Here is a 17,387-nt window from a genome sequence, read left to right as displayed (position 1 = left end):
AACATCAATTTTTCTAAGCTTTACCAATTCATGCAGCCAATAGAGGTAATAAACTATAGAGGACGATTGTCGCTGTGGTTCCCTTTGTTATCGTTCTCAAACATGTTGGGTACCTATCTTTCAAAATGTACTGATTTTTCCTTTGTTGACGTTTAGTGCCCTATCATCGCCAGCAAAAGATGTTTCGCCAGTGACGTCAGCGACAATGTTCCTCTATAGTTTTTTACTTCTATTATGCAGCCTCACAAACATTTCAAAATATTTTTCAAGACCAAAAAAAATTTTTTTCTGCTTGTTCATTTTCACGCCCGCTTTTCGCAGAACGCTTGCTGGTCACATTATTCTTGTGTGGCAATGAATTTGCACTTGGTGTTAATTATTAAAAGGCTATATATAGGGGAAACCGCCAAATATTGAGCGACTAATTTTTTTCCTGTTGTTGTTGAACTCCCATATGAAATGCACATGCCTATCTGCACATAGGCGAAGAAATTACCCGTTCAACATTTGGCGAATTGCCTTAATTGATTTGAAAGCATCGAAGTAAGCTTCATATGAACAATATCGGAGAGCCACCAAAAAATCAATCAGAACAATTGTGGTCGCCAGCAGTCGAAGACAAGTTATAATCCATCACGGACTAGAGTGACAGTTTTCCAGCAGACTTCCACTTGCCTAACAGCATGAAATCTCCACAATTCCCATCAGCATCCGAGAAGGATTCGCATCAAAATCCGAGAGGAATTCCTATCAGAATCCGAGAAGAATTTTCATTGGAATCTCTGAAGAAATCCTTTCAGAATCATCGAAGTATTCCAACCGGAATCCAGATGAATTCACACTGGATTTTTGTCGGTATCGCTACCCTTGGAAATCTGTTGGTGATACCCTTCATAATCCATGGAGAATTAGCCAATAATTGGAGATATAATTTTAGGTGGCAATAATGGATGCTGCTGAAATTACAACACTTTTCGGTTGAAATATATTTAATGATCTCCCTTATGCACTCTTGAGGTAAGTGAAATGAAGTAGGTGTGGCGGATGCCAACGAAGAATAAAACTCTTCCAGGTTTTTAATATTAGCATATATTAAAAACTTTCTGTAATTGAACATATGTAATGTTAATGAAATATTCATGATTCAATTATAGTTATATCTTACGTTTAGTGAGCTTATTTTTCTTCATTGAGTAACTTCTACTCCTGCTCTTTATATGATTAGTTCAAATCCTGCAATTTATTATTTATATAATAAAGAGTTTCATTTCTTTGTCATTATTTCAGATTTACCTCTACTATTTTTAAAGTTTTGTGTATCCGTACCAAATCTATACCACACGCTACAAATATAATGTTACCTGTTCGAAAAACAACGCTAGATGAATCGTGTAACAAGCTCGAATTCTAATCTTTCTTACCGCCAGAAATTATAAGAATATTTGAGGAAAAGGGCAACGTATTGTGTGGGCAAACGTTGCTATTTTTAGGGTTAGCTAAAACAAACGTAGTTTAATTATTTATTTTTCAAATCGTATGAGGAAAAACATACCAAAGTTTAACACAGGGTTTAAGCTAACTACAGTTAATATTCCACTTATTTCCTGATTACTAACTACGTTATAAGGCATGAAACAATGCATAGAGTGATAACACGTCGTAGAGAAGTCTTTCTTGTTTTGGATTTCATCTGATAACGTGAATTGCTATGCTGGATAACAACAGAATTCGCCCAAGAGCTCGTTGCGTTGACGTTTTACAACCTACCGCTCTGCTCCCTCAATTTGAAGCGACGCGTCGACCAAGGGGTCGTTACAGTCCCCCCCAGGTACGCCGGATTGCTGGCTTACCGAATCATCGCGTCGCACATCAAGAATCGCTAGCTTTGTTGCAGGTCTCTCGTAGATCCCATTTCTCGTTTGAACAGTAGCGGTTCGAACCTGCTCGTCCTTACTTTTCTTTACCGATATGATGCGTCCCATGGGCCAACAGTTTCTGGGTAGCCCCGGGTCAACCACGATGACAATGTCGTTCACGCTGATCGGTTTAACTTTATGAAACCATTTAGATCGCTTAGTTAGCTCCGGCATGTAGTAGCGCACCCACCTGCGCCAAAATAGGTTCGCTTCTGCTTGTGATCCACGCCATGCTCGCCTTAGTATGCGACTGCTGTCTTCAAACGGGATTGCTGGTTTCAATCCATTCGATGAACCCAGCAGGAAATGATTAGGGGTCAAAACGGGAGCATCTAAGTCAGCAACTGGCACAAACGTAAGAGGACGTGAGTTGACAATATTCTCGATTTCAATCAGTGTGTTGCGTAACGATTCATCTGTTGGGTTACGTTGTGGATTCATCTTTTGTAAGTTGACTTTTACTGAGCGCACAAGTCGCTCCCAACACCCTCCCATGTGTGGCGAAGCTGGAGGAAGGAACTCCCAATCTGTGTGTGGGCTGACAATTTCTCGTATCACATGATCTTGGTTCATCTCCTTTAATGCCGAATCAAGCTCCTTGCAAGCTGCTATGAAGTTTGTTCCTCGATCGCTAAATATCCGTATCGGCACACCTCGCCTTGCCATGAAATTGCGCAGTGCCATAACACAGGAGTCCGCATTGAGTGAGTGGGCGATCTCCAAATGAATTGCACGTGTAGTTAGGCAAGTTATAAGTACGCCCCATCTTTTTTCAAGGTGCCGTCCAACCGCGACGTTTGTTGGTCCAAAATAATCCACCCCAATGTATGAAAATGGCCGGGTAAATGCGGCTAGTCTAGCTTCCGGTAAACTACCCATTTGCGGTGCAACTGGTTTAGCTCTCTGATTCTTGCAGAGTTGACAATTTGCTCTTACGCTTTTGCAAACAATTCTTAGCTTAGGAATATAGTACATTTGCCGTAGCTCGTTAACCACTGTTTCGTGGTTACAGTGATGATACCGCACGTGGTAATGTGTCACAATCAGTTTCGTGAGATGATGGTCTTTGGGAAGAATAATGGGATTTTTCGTATCCATCGAAGCGTACTCGCATTTGCTGATCCTTCCTTGCATTCTTATTACTCCATCATCATCCAGAAAGGGTGTGAAACCATGTAATGGGCTCGTCTTGGGTATTTGATGATCTTGCGATTTTGACAGCAAATGAATCTCCTCAGAGTATGACGCTTGCTGTACTTGTTTATACAGGAGGGTGGATGCACGTTGTAGTTCGTTCGTGGACAGTGGTCCGATTGTTCGTTGCTGCTTTTTCACCATTTTTCGCAGATTTCCTTGGTATCTGAACAACCTAGCAGTAACACGACGAAGTCGTTCCCATGTTCCGAATAGGCTCGAATCTACGACTAATATTGGACTGGAAACGTGAACAAGCAAATGAGCTCGTAGTTCTTCCCTGGTTCCAGAGTTGTGAGCTGGCTCAGTCGGCCAAATTGCAGGTTCACTCCACAAAAATCTGGTCCTTTGAACCATCTGCTGTTGTTAGTAAGATCTGGTTGATGCTGTCCCTTGGTACCTTCATCTGCTACATTGTCCTTGGAGCTAACCCATCTCAATTTGAAACAGAGGTTGTCTCAAGCAGTTCACTTACGCGAAAGGCTACGAATTGGGTATAACGTCTGTGGTCTGACCGTATCCAGCACAGAACGTCACGTGCATCTGTCCAAAAACGCGTTCATTTATTTTGAACGAGAGTGAATTAGATATTGTCTCAGCCAATCTGGCACCAATAACTGCCGCCTGTAGCTCTAGCCTGGGTACGGAGATAAAGCGTAGAGGTGCAACTCTAGCTTTCGCCGACACAATCGCACATTCAACAATTCCCTGTTGTTCGAAACGAAGATAGCTCACAGCTGCGTATCCATATTCACTGGCGTCAACGAAAGTGTGTAGTTGCACATCAGTATTTTCTCCCAAGTTTGTTGAAACACGAAAGCAGCGTGGAATACTGATGTATTGTACTCGTGGAAGGGCTTGCAGCCATTGTTCCCACTTATTCTGTATGGTATCGGGGATTACGTCATCCCAGTCAATACCTGATCGCCAAACCTCCTGCATAATTATTTTAAGGGCTATCAGAAGGTTGGATATTAATCCCAACGGGTCAAATATTGCCATTAAGGTACGCAGCATCTCCCGCTTTGTAGGTTTCCGCAAGTTTCCAGCAAGCAGATCACGATCATGTTTCGGGGATAGCTTGTAGGTAAATGCATCCGTAGAAGTACACCACCACATTCCTAGTATCTTCTCGGTGGCTATTTCCGTCATGATATTAAGACTTTTCTCGCTCGATTTTTCTACATCTAATGCCCTAAGCACTTCAGGACAATTAGAGAGATAGTTACGCATGTCATATCCCGCTTGTGCATGCACATATCTCACATCTTGAGCAAGTTTAATCGCTTCGTCTACCGTCTCAACACTCATCAACATGTCGTCCACATAGTGTTTCTTCTTGATTGCCTCAGCCGCTGCGGGATACTGTTTCTCGTACTCCGACGCGTTCAAATTCTTTGCATACTGCGCGCAACTTGGTGAGCACGATGCGCCGAACGTCATGACTTGCATCACAAACGTGCTAGGTTCCAGATCATAAGAGTTTTCCCTCCACAAGAAGCGTTGACAATCCTGGTCCTCTTCAGCAATGAGTGTTTGGTGAAACATCTCTCGGATGTCTCCGCAGATGGCCACCTTTTTTTCCCTGAATGAGTAGAGAATACCACTCAAGGACGTTAATTGGTCTGGTCCCTTGAGCAGTAATGAGTTAAGCGACACACCTTGCGTTTTTGCGGCTGCATCCCATACAATTCTTATCTTCCCGGGCTTATTTGGATTAAACACGGGAAATATGGGAAGATACCAAACCCGTGGTTTGCGTTCGTTCAGTTCTGCTGGAGTCAGTTTTCGAATGTAACCCTGGATCAAATAATCTTTTATCTTACTACGCAAAACTTCAGCTAATGCAGGTTCTTTCTTCATCCTTGCTTCTAAACATCTGAAACGTTGAAGCGCTACGATTTTACTGTTTGGTAGCCGGAAATCGTCAAACTTCCACAGTAATCGGGTCACAAAACGGCCATTGTTTGATCGCTTCATAGTTTGCAAAAATTTTTGAGCTCGTTCATCCTCAACTGATTGAACTAGATGATTAGGTTTTGAAATTCCTATATTTTCCAGCAAGAAATATTCCTGCATCGCACGCTGTAAGATATTATCGCTATTCTCACAGCATGGATTGACACTCCAATTGTGATACCCAGAGTATGCACCTGCTGAACCACCATAGATAGTCCAGCCAAGTCGGAGTTTTGTGGCTACTGGCTCTAACAGTCCCCCTTCACGACCCTTCTGCGCAAATCCAAGGTTTGCGTTATTGACTCCGATCAATAATCGAGGTTGAACATCATCATATGATTCTGCTGGAACTCCCTTAAGGTGACTATATTGGAGCCGAAGATCATTCATGTGAAGTGTTTGATGGAAAAGTCCTAGATTTGGTACGGTGTGCACCTCTCTTAGATTGTACTTCTTCGCATGTTGTCCAGTCCCAGAAATTTCAAGCTGTACTCGCATCGAGTTGTTTTCATAACGTTGCCTATCTCAGTCCATCTTAAACATATAGGTTCTCGTTCGCCCTCCAGGTTGAGTTCTGCAGCAAGTTGTATATCCATTAATGTAAACGCTGATCCATCATCTAAGAAAGCGTAGGTTTTCAAAACCTTGTCACGACCATATAACACAACTGGCGCAATACGAAACAGCGTTTTGGTTGTCGGTTTATGATGAGTATTACAGCCACCCTTATCCGATTTTTTCTCATACGTTTCTTCTTTTTCATTGGAATGAACATGACCTTTGATTTGGGATGAGGAGGCAGCACTGTCACGTTGAATATTATGAAGTAGCGGGTGATGCTTGAAAGTGCAACCATTTCGACCACACAACTGCTGAGGTTTGCAAGCTGTTTTATGCTTCTTCAAACATTTCCTGCACACCCCAGATTCCTTAACGGCTGACCATCTGGAGTTGTATCCAAAATCTAAAAACCGACGGCACTTACTAAGATCTGAACAACTGCCTTCACAAGTTGGACATGGTTTGGGGAGCTGCTGGCTACTCTCGGTGCATGTTTCTTCGCTATGCACGTTTAGGAAAGCTGATCCACCTTTTCCTGTTCGAACGTTGGATAGCGTTGCGATCGGGCAAACAGTCTCGGCTAGATCGTACAGCCAATCAGCAAATTCGGAAAGGGTTACCACTGAGAGGGAACGTCGATGTTTGGCCCAGTCGAGTTTGATCGATGGAGGTAGTTTATCGACAAGCTCTTTCAAAAGAACCACGTTATAGGAATATTCCACCAGCTCGCATGCCTCGATGGTCGCGCAAAGATTTTGGACCGTCAGTGCATATTCGACTACTGTTTCTAATTTATCTACTTTTGGAGCAGAGGCGGTGCTGATTTTTGCTATCAAATTGTGTATGATTACTTCAGGGTTTCCAAATAGCATTTTCAGCGTGGAGATAATTCCTGGTACATTGGTTGGATGCATAAGTCTACATTTTACGGAATCGTATGCCTTTCCCTTTAAACATTTCTGAAGACGCAAGAGGTTCTCCTCCGGTGTATAGCCGCACATTTCGGTAGAATTAAATGTGGAATAAAACAATGGCCACTCTTCTGGGGAACCGTTGAACGTCGGAAGATCTCGTGAAACAGCCTGGCGAGCCGCAACATGGCTTTGCGAAAGATTGTATTCATAATCAGACTGTATTCGTCTAGGAGTTGAGCGTTGTCTTGGTTCGAAGTCTGGTACTGTAGAGTCAGCAAATCTAATGCTCCTGGGTGGGGCCCTGCTTTCATTCTGAATACTTGGCCGTCCAACTGGAGCATTGCTGATGAACGTACGGTGTGTAACAGGATCACCAATCGTAGCAGGAATAGCTGGAGCTGGACGTATGTAAATAGAGCGCTGTGGATTAGACATTGAACGGTGTTCTAGTTCGTTGTTTGTAGCATCACGTTGCAACCAAGAGCTGACTTTATCATTGGGCATTTCTTCCATTACACTGATATCAGATGTCGAAGACGTCTCACTAGCGATTTCTTTCAGCAATTCAAATCGTTTTTGAAGATATTCTCGTTTACTAGCTTCTTCTTTTTCCTGTAACTTCCTTTCTTCGTCTAGCCGTTGAAGATCCAATTGCATTTGTTTCCGCCTGGTAGATGATCTGGAACTAGCAACCTTCGAAGACTGACTTTTGTTACCAACTGAACCCTGATTCTTGTTGTTTAGTTGATTGCTTGCAGGCAGCATCGACGGTGCTATACATTCGCCAAAAACTTGAACGGCAGTAGTTGCAACACCTTGTGAACCAGAAGGAAGATTTTCTGCTAATGAAGGCGTTGGAAGACTAATCGGATGTAACACAGGTGAGGCTACCATGGGGTCCCGCACGCATGTGGTGGCAAGCGGCGCACTGCTTGGAGGCATCGAAGAAGCTGGATTGATCAGTGATTGTTTGTAATACGGTGGCAGCGCCTGAGCAAGATTGGACAACGGCGGAAATGGGCGCGGAAACACCAGATTGCTTTGAGGAGCAGTAGCAAAGTTGACTTGTGGAACGATCGTATTGACAGGAATCATGGTACAGGGTTCAGTAGTTATGCTTGACGGAATAGTCAAGGTCGATGGTCCAGTCGTGACAGGAGATATTTGTGACCATGACATATTCACGTATTCGAGAGGGACTGTACTTACAGGAACAGCTGCAGGGTGTGGCGCGGGGTACGTCTTCCTCACGGCACCAGTGCGATGTTTACATCCAGGACAAAAGAACGAATGACACTGCATGGCTGGGTCTTCGCCAACGCAGGCTGGGTGATTCCATTTGCTGCATATAATGCACTGCCAAAGATGACCGTTTCCCATACTACTGCATACCTCGCACTGCTTCGGTGTAGAGCATTGAATCCCTTGAACTTGTGGCCCGGTGGCGGATACGTGGGAGCGATTCGACATATTCGCAGCAGGATTGGATTGAGTGTTAACTTAAACAAAGTTTTTAACTTGTGGCGGATGCCAACGAAGAATAAAACTCTTCCAGGTTTTTAATATTAGCATATATTAAAAACTTTCTGTAATTGAACATATGTAATGTTAATGAAATATTCATGATTCAATTATAGTTATATCTTACGTTTAGTGAGCTTATTTTTCTTCATTGAGTAACTTCTACTCCTGCTCTTTATATGATTAGTTCAAATCCTGCAATTTATTATTTATATAATAAAGAGTTTCATTTCTTTGTCATTAGGGTAAATGATATATTTTGGACATGTACATATTTTGGACAAGCCTGAGCTCCTTCGATCAATTTTAGATAATGTGTAGGAAATTTTTTATCGAAAGTATGATCATTGCATACTTTTACCTCGACTCTAGCGGCTCCTGATGAGAATTCACAAATCAACTATTATTTATCTTTAAAATTATCTAAAATCTAAAGCTTTCTACCAAAGTGCCTGCTGGATGCCAGTATGCAGGTGAACATGCATTTTAAGACTCTTCGTAACATGCACCTGAAACACGTTTGAATTGGTTCAAACGGCAATCTTGAGGTCCTGCGGCCAAAGTTTGATTGTAATTGAGATGCTAACATATTCCAATCGCTTAACATGAACTTGAGACGGATGAAAAAAGAGTGACCAAAATAAAGTTATGTTTTTATGCATCAGACATTTATTGGTCACCCCATGTGCAGTACATGGATGAACCATTAATTGCCAACTTTCAGGCTGTTTTCAATGATATCGATAAGATTGCGAAACAATGTTAATTTCTGATTTAATCTATGTCAGTTAAGCAAATAAATGCATTTAAATGAATGTGGATACGTGTAGGTAAGTCATACCATTGAGATCTGTAGGTGGCCATTTTTAAATTAGGAGAAAATGACTCTGTCCAAAATATATGCATTTTCCATGTCGAAATTATATATTTGATGTCCAAAAAGAAAATATTTCAGTTCGCAGTATATCACAGTTTACACCTAGTAAACGTAATTTACTCAAAAATTGGGCAATGGAGACACAAGACTAATCATAGGTTATGTATTTGGATGAACCTAGTGGTTTTCAATTGTTTTATACTATTCAATCTCGATATATTTTCTAATGAATGTCCTGCGCTTGTCCAAGATACATCATTTACCCTATTTCAGATTTACCTCTACTATTTTTAAAGTTTTGTGTATCCGTACCAAATCTATACCACACGCTACAAATATAATGTTACCTGTTCGAAAAACAACGCTAGATGAATCGTGTAACAAGCTCGAATTCTAATCTTTCTTACCGCCAGAAATTATAAGAATATTTGAGGAAAAGGGCAACGTATTGTGTGGGCAAACGTTGCTATTTTTAGGGTTAGCTAAAACAAACGTAGTTTAATTATTTATCCTTTCGTATCGTATGAAGAAAAACATACCAAAGTTTAACACAGGGTTTAAGCTAACTACAGTTAATATTCCACTTATTTCCTGATTACTAACTACGTTATAAGGCATGAAACAATGCATAGAGTGATAACACGTCGTAGAGAAGTTCTTTCTTGTTTTGGATTTTATCTGATAACGTGAATTGCTATGCTGGATAACAACAGAATTCGCCCAAGAGCTCGATGCGTTGACGTTTTACAACCTACCGCTCTGCTCCCTCAATTTGAAGCGACGCGTCGACCAAGGGGTCGTTACAGTAGGTATAGACTTGATGTGAAGCAACAAATAGTGGTGGAACGTGCTTAGTTCCTCCACTATTGGGTCTGTGAGGTGCATGCAAGGCTCATACTGTCATGCTTGCTTACCCATCGCGTATGATTGACAATGACGATGATGACAGATTCATTGTTCCAGTGTTTTGGCAATACAGGGGGTGCATCGTCATCCCCTCAATCCAGAACAGATCCTCACGCGGGAAAGGCATCTGCAATTGTGCTTTCCCATGTCAAGTGATTCCGTAGTCTCGTCAAATATTTACAGGGTCTTTTACCCTACTATTTTGAAATATGCTGAGATTGGGTCTGGGTCATTTGGCATAACGTCATTTGGCATAAAGGCCATTTTACATAAAGGTCATTTGGCATAACGGACATTTGGCATAATTTCGAACTGTGAAAGCGAATGGGATATTTCATGTATTATTTAGCGTAGATAAAGTAGGTCGAGGCTGTTTTCTGATAAATTTAGACTGATGGTAGACATTTTCCGGAAGAACGAAATAACATAACGGCAGAATTACTTCCGAGGGAGGGATCATATCCATCATCGACTTATTCCGGGCACATGCCTACTTTTAAAGCAGGGATTACATCCACCATTGCTGCAATTCGGGCATGCGCCTTAAGACCGTATCAAATCCACCATTGCCTTAATCCGGGCAAGCGCCTAACTTTAAAAACTTAAGCAATACACTTGTCGTAGACGAGTTACTAAAACCAATCAAGTCACATATGAGTTACTGCAACCAAATCAATCTGAATTGTGCTACTCGGGAAAGAGATTGCATCTATCATTGATTTATTCCCGGTAGGTTCCTACTTATAAAGAAGGAGTCACATCCACCATTGCCATAATCCAGACAGGGCCTACTTTTAAAGAAGGGATTACATTCACCATTGCTTAAATCTGGGCAAGCTCCTACTTTTAAAGAACGAATCAAATCATCCATTGGCATAATCCTTGCAAGCGCCTACTTTTAAAGAAGGGATCACATCCACCATTGTCATAATCCGGGCAAGACCTACTTTTAAAGAAGAGATCACATCCACCATTGCATCAATCCGGGCAAGCACCTTCTTTTAAAGAGGGAATCTCATCCAGCATTGTCATAATTTGGGCCAGCACCTACTTTTAAATAATGGATCACATCCACCATTGACTCAATCCAGGCAAGCCCCTACTTTTAAAGGAGAGATCATATCCTACATAGTCAAAATCTGGGCAAGTACCTACTTTTAAAGAAGGGATCACATCCGTCATTGCCATAATACGGCCACACGTCTATTTTAAAGAAGGTATCATATCCTCCATTGCATTTATTCGGCCAAACGCCTACTTTTAAGGCAGGGATCACATCCACCGTTGCCTCAATCCAGGCTAGCGCCTTCTTTTAAAGAAGGAATCACATCCACCATTGCTATAATCCGGGCAAGCGCCTACTTTTAAAGAAGAGATCACATCCACCTTTGCCTCAATCCGGGCAAGCGCCTTCTTTTAAAGAAGGAATCGTATCCAGCATTTTCATATTCTGGGCATGCACCTTCTTTTAAAGAAGGGATCACATCCTCCATTGCCATAATCCATGCAAGCGCCTACTTTTAAAGAAGGGATCGTATCCACCATGGCCTTAATCTGGGCATGCGCCTACTTTTAAATAATGGATCACATCCACCATTGCTTCAATCCGGGCAAGCGCCTTCTTCTAAAGAAGAAATCACATCCACCATTGTCATAATCCTCGCAAGTGTCTACTTTTAAAGAAAGGAATAACATCCGTCATTGCCATAATACGGCCACACGCCTATTTTTAAAGAAGGTATCATATCCTCCATTGCAATTATTCGGCCAAACGCCTACTTTTAGGGAAAGGATCACATTCACCATTGCCTCAATCCAGGCTAGCGCATGTTACCGTTTTGGGTACTTCACCCTAGGATCCAACCCTAGCAATGTATAGGTAGAGTAGTAAGGTATTCAGAGTATCGCAAATATCATGCATACTACGAATTAATATTGTTTATGTTGTAAAGAAGTTTGTATACAAGTATTTAAATACTTCTCTAGTAAGAAAAACTATAAGCACACAACTCCCTAAATCCAACTGTTAATTTGAATAACAAATGAAATTGTAACGCACATAACACGAAACACACATACAAGGGGTGGGTGGATGAAACATACCGTGGAATAACGAATGGATCCAAACGAGGGGCAAAGAGGATATTTAGAAAGGATGAGAAAGTGGAGGGGAGGTAGGACATGGGTTTGCTATAATTGAGTCGGGATCAGCTCTGTCTTTTCCACTCGAGCCTTTGGACAACCAAGATCGTTTCGGAGTTTCGGAAAGTTTAAAGAAATCTTTCAAGGTTGTGACTGTGAGACTTCAATTATAAAACCATTTGAAGTTAGTTTGTTAGTGAGTGGAAATAATACCCGCGAGGAAGCATTAATTGAGTCAGGTAACCATACCTATTGGGAAAAAAAGTGCAACCCTAAGACCTCCCCAACTTTCCCTCAGGACCCATTAAGTGTTGGCTTAGACCCTGAGCCAGTGTGTGACCACGTTGTCAGTGCCACCGCCAACTCATAGCCTCGGAGAATAGGCTCCAATCCCGTGACCCTGTCGGTTCGCCAAGCACGTGTGGCGATATCCTGTAGCGAGGTCTGCCCTATCCCTGTGCTACGACCCACGAGAGAAAGATACCGTGATTGACATCCCGCGCGATATCGGACGCCCCCAAGCGCAAGCGATTCCACGATTCCGATTACGCCGCAACGCCCAGATTTGCCCAGAAACCCCCACCATCGCCGGCCGGCCCAGCATACACATACACACCTACACTAAAAGTAAGTTCAATAAAAAAATCTAAAACTAAAAGTGAAAAACAACTGAGTGTTTGAACTTCTGATCAGCGCAAAGAGCCGACCCTGAAAAAAGAGTTTGGGAACCCCTGGTGGCAAGGCCTGTGAGGTCTCGTCCCCAGCGTCCGCTTTGGTTAGGTCCCCGTAGTGAGAGTCCCCGCGATAATACGCATTATTTTAAAGAAGGAATCACATCCTTCTTCTTCTTCTTCTTATTGGCATTACATTCCCACACTGGGACAGAGCCGCCTCGCAGCTTAGTGTTCATTAAGCACTTCCACAGTTATTAACTGCGAGGTTTCTAAGCCAGGTTACCATTTTTGCATTCGTATATCATGAGGCTAGCACGATGATACTTTTATGCCCAGGGAAGTCGAGACAATTTCCAATCCGAAAATTGCCTAGACCGGGACCGGGAACCGAACCCAGCCTCCCTCAGCATGGTCTTGCTTTGTAGCCGCGCGTCTTACCGCACGGCTAAGGAGGGCCCCAATCACATCCACCATTGTTATAATCCGGGCAAGCGCCTACTTTTAAAGAAGAGATCACATCCACCTTTGCCTCAATCCGGGCAAGCGCCTTCTTTTAAAGAAGGAATCGTATCCAGCATTTTCATATTCTGGGCATGCACCTTCTTTTAAAGAAGGGATCACATCCTCCATTGCCATAATCCATGCAAGCGCCTACTTTTAAAGAAGGGATCGCATCCACCATGGCATTAATCCGGGTATGCGCCTACTTTTAAAGAAGGGATCACATCCACCATTGCTTCAATCCGGGCAAGCGTCTTCTTTTATAGAAGAAATCATAACCACCATTGTCATAATCCGGGCAAGTGCCTACTTTTAAAGAAGGGATCACATCCACCATTGCTCTAATTCGGGCATGGGCCTACTTTTGCATTGCATTGCAAATGCCTTATTTCTACGAGAATTTTTCTTTGCGTTCGCTAAATGGTGACTAAGTGGTGCGGGAAACACCCCGGAATAGTAAATATAACACCCGTCAAAAATAATATTAAAAAGACATTGCAATGTCTTTTTAATATTGTTTTCGACGGGTGTTATATTTACTATTCTGGGGTATTTCCCGCACCACTTAGTCACCATTTAGCGAACGCAAAGAAAAATTTTGCAAATGTCCGTTATGCCAAAAGACCCTCACCTTTGACGCTGGTCCCAATTACGCCAAATGTCCGTTATGCCAAATGGCCCACTCCCACTGCTTAGCCCAGCAGAGTCCAAGCGAAAGTCAACAAAATTTTGCCAGCATTTCATATTATTGATTCCAGAACACCATATTTACTGACGAAAAGATTTCCGAGCTGAAGTAGGAATCCAGCAGATAGTTCCAAATTCACACCGATTCAAAATCTTACCCACAACTTCGTGTCCCTCCATATTCTTCCACGTATTCCCGCACTGATGAACTCCTCGCAAATCTTCTTTAAGTCACAGTAAGAAGCAGCTTCAACATGGTGTATTTCCGAGGAATAAACGAGTGAATAGATTCCGGAATGAATTGTTTTTTTTTGCTACTGCTCCTTACGAAAACCACCCGAATGGCAGATGGTTCCCATAAAAAAAACCCCGGTCTTTTGACGTAGGACTACGTCTGTCTTTTCTATATTGGGGAACACTTTGCGATGGCGAACATCGGAGGCCGTCACGAAAATATGATAGACTTTGAACGTTAATATCCCAGCCGATTCTGGATGGATTTTCAATATTTTTGGACCATTCGTTCAAGGATGAGTCATCGTTAATTTAATTTAATTATTAAATTAATCAATCCCGAGCATGCATCGGAAATACAGACATCAAAATCAAGCAACTTGCGGGTTTGGATCTAATCCTCAGTTCGAACAAGATTTCACGCAGAGCGGACGCAGCGGAGCGGAAACAGCAGCACGATGGCACTGGTAGCATTTTCAACGGAAAACCATCGCATTGATGGTGGTCGTCGGCGTCGGTGGTCATCATTCAACCTCAACGAACCAGCATTTTATGTGAAGAAAGGGTTGATTACAAAAATGTCGTCTGTTGCGATCCCGCGTGATGCAGTGGCGATGCTGAAAATTTATTCCAAATGATGGCGTCTTACAGAAAAGTCATCGAGTTTGACTACAGTTAATTATTGGAAAAGCACATTGGGAGAAGAAAATTAAATCTTCTTAGAACCAGCATTTTCTGAACAGAAAGGGTTGATTTCAAAAATGGCCTGTTACGGTGGCATCGCCGTGGTAGTTTCTGGGTACTCATTGACTAGGTACTAATTTTCGGGCCCACTTATGCACACTCTTCTCCTCCGCCTCAGAGTATGGGTTAGATGCAAAGTCGTACCAAGTGGTATGGACCATGCAAATGGGACGACGACGTGCTACCTACGCTCGTGGACTGGAAGAGTAAACTCTTAGTCCCACCACGAATACATCATCGGCGCACGTGATCGCGACTGTCGCCAACCATTCCAAGCCCACGTGAAAGCTCATCCAGGCATAACAGCCCTGGTGACGCCCTCAGGCCTCCGGGATGGTCGAAGATTTTCTGGTCTCGTCACTGTTCGCCTCCACAATCCGCGTTGAGGGTCTGTGCACCCAAACTACCTCAGTGACGTTTTCTGCCCCGTGTTCGGCCAAGCCAAACAAGACAAGACGGTCGTACCAGTAGATCTGTAGGCCCTGACCCGTTCCATTCGCGACGCAAACACCGAAGAAGGCCGCGTCGACACATCGGGCGTGGGCGACCGAAGACATTGAAGTTGTATCATCACTGCCCTGCAGTGCCCCAGAAGATGGCCCATTAACTTCCCCCGTCTCACTGGTGGAAACAAGCCGCGCTTCCTCCACCGCCTGGCCGGTGTCAAAGCCCGTGAAAATTTCTGATCTCGCTGCAGGAGTACGAGCCTCCGCATTCTGCGTCCAGGGCTGTTTCATCGTTCACTACCGGAGTGGTCAACCGAAGGCCATGGTGCATCATCGCTACCACGTCGAGGGCTTACGCTATTTGCATCGTCGACTGGAGAAGGCTAACCTCCTCCGGCGTCAGTAGTCCATGCTGACAATTGATAGCCCCGGACTGTCTACCGGAATCGAACGTGCTACCACGAATTGAGACCTGCATGCCTGGCATGAACCCGCCATCGATCCTCAACGGCGCCCAACGTTACCGCAAGTATTTATTCAAGCAAAAACCCAACTTAATACACCGAGTGGTGATTATGCCTTTCTCGCATTTAGCCAAGATACCTAATATGGTGATACCTAATATGGTCGAAGTACCATTTTCTTTATAACTTTTAAACGCAACGATTGATCGTTATGAAATTCAAAAATGATCAACTAGGCTTTACCCCCTGTCGAATGGAGCTTGTTGCGGTTTGCTGTCGGTTTAGGATTACTATATGAAAAGTTGTCTAATGTTTTTCTTAGTTTTTATGCACACACATACACACACACATACATACTCAATTTCCGAGGGTTTTATCAGCTGTTTTTTATCAAAGATAAGACAGATATATCCCTCATGCCTTCTCACTGTGAAAACTGATCGATAGTTTTTTGGAAAATATGCATTTTTCAGGGTTGGCCAGACAATAGGGTGGCCAAAACCGGTACACTTCCCCTATAATTCACCTAGCATATCCCTTGAGATGTATAAATTGTATCATTTGAAAGCTAGCCATGTAATGAATTATGATTCTAACTGCCCTTCCACTAGTTGTATCTATTAACGTCAGTCCAGTGAAACATTTAGCAGTTCGTTTTGGACCTTTAGTTATTTTTTTCCTTTTCGCATCGAGTTCGATTTTCCTGTTGTTCCACGTTTGGAGGAGGTCGGTGTGTTCGAGTGATAGAGCCACTTTCAAACCTGCCCTAGTGAGGAGTCTTTGGCCGGACTTTATCAGCGTCAGCAACCTCTCAATCTCAGAGAGTGGCGCTTAAATTGCTGTACGCCGTGTGCACTAAACAATCGTTACAATTGTGTTTCCATGCTTTGGGACCGCTCTTTGTAGAATACTGATCAAAATGGCTCCGATCGACCGACTGGCAAATAGCTCACACAACCGAACTTGATCAGTACAGTTGCTGATGAAGAATGTGTGTAGCCGCCAGACATTCTAAATACTCACGCTCCTCTTTTTTTTTTTTTTCTTCCTAAACAATGGAGGGGGAATCTGCTCAACAGACATCCTGGGTTGACCAGGAAGTGCTGGGTTAGGGGCCACCTCCAATGAGGGAGGCAGAACTGCATCCCCGACCAGCTAAACCGTTTCCATTGCCGCCAAGCCCATCGTCCCTTCGGTACAACCAGAAAGTAATGCTTCAAAGGGGGACCAGTGCATGACGCACCCTCGAACATCGTGACTCGCTTTTTTAGAAGAACACCATGGTATCGTGCCAGCGCATTGCCGGCTTTCCAGGTGGCCTTACCACGCCCTATGTCCTCGGAAGGTGGGCAGGGTCGACTTCGCGCCTGCTTCCCTCTGCACGACTGGTATCAAGAATGATGATGCCGCGTGCACCCCAAATTGACCTTTCTGCGATAGGGCCTATTCGCCAGCACACAGAGGGACTTGCCGACGCGAGGACTACGCCTGCCCCAGCCTTGACGAGGACCCCTTTCCGTCCTCGGGCTCGGAACCCGCCCGGTTGACCGACGCCGCGAAAGCGACGATACCATGTTGTTCTTCGCGCGGCCACTTGTTCGATAAAAGGATCGAGTTCGACCACAGAGCATGACCACCAGTATGACC

General features: G+C 43.5%; 1 protein-coding gene across 1 annotated transcript; it reads right to left on the bottom strand.

Moving 5' to 3' along the window:
• Positions 1 to 1,763: 1,763 nt before the first annotated feature.
• On the bottom strand, positions 1,764 to 3,254 carry LOC134206416 (uncharacterized). Its single transcript, XM_062682133.1, has one exon. It carries the CDS (start codon positions 3,252 to 3,254, stop codon positions 1,764 to 1,766), a length of 1,491 nt encoding a protein of 496 aa, XP_062538117.1.
• Positions 3,255 to 17,387: the final 14,133 nt, after the last annotated feature.

The sequence above is a fragment of the Armigeres subalbatus genome, chromosome 1, assembly GCF_024139115.2.
Source record: "Armigeres subalbatus isolate Guangzhou_Male chromosome 1, GZ_Asu_2, whole genome shotgun sequence".
NCBI classification, from domain to species: Eukaryota; Metazoa; Arthropoda; class Insecta; order Diptera; family Culicidae; genus Armigeres; species Armigeres subalbatus.
This window is presented reverse-complemented; position numbering and strand designations above follow the sequence as displayed.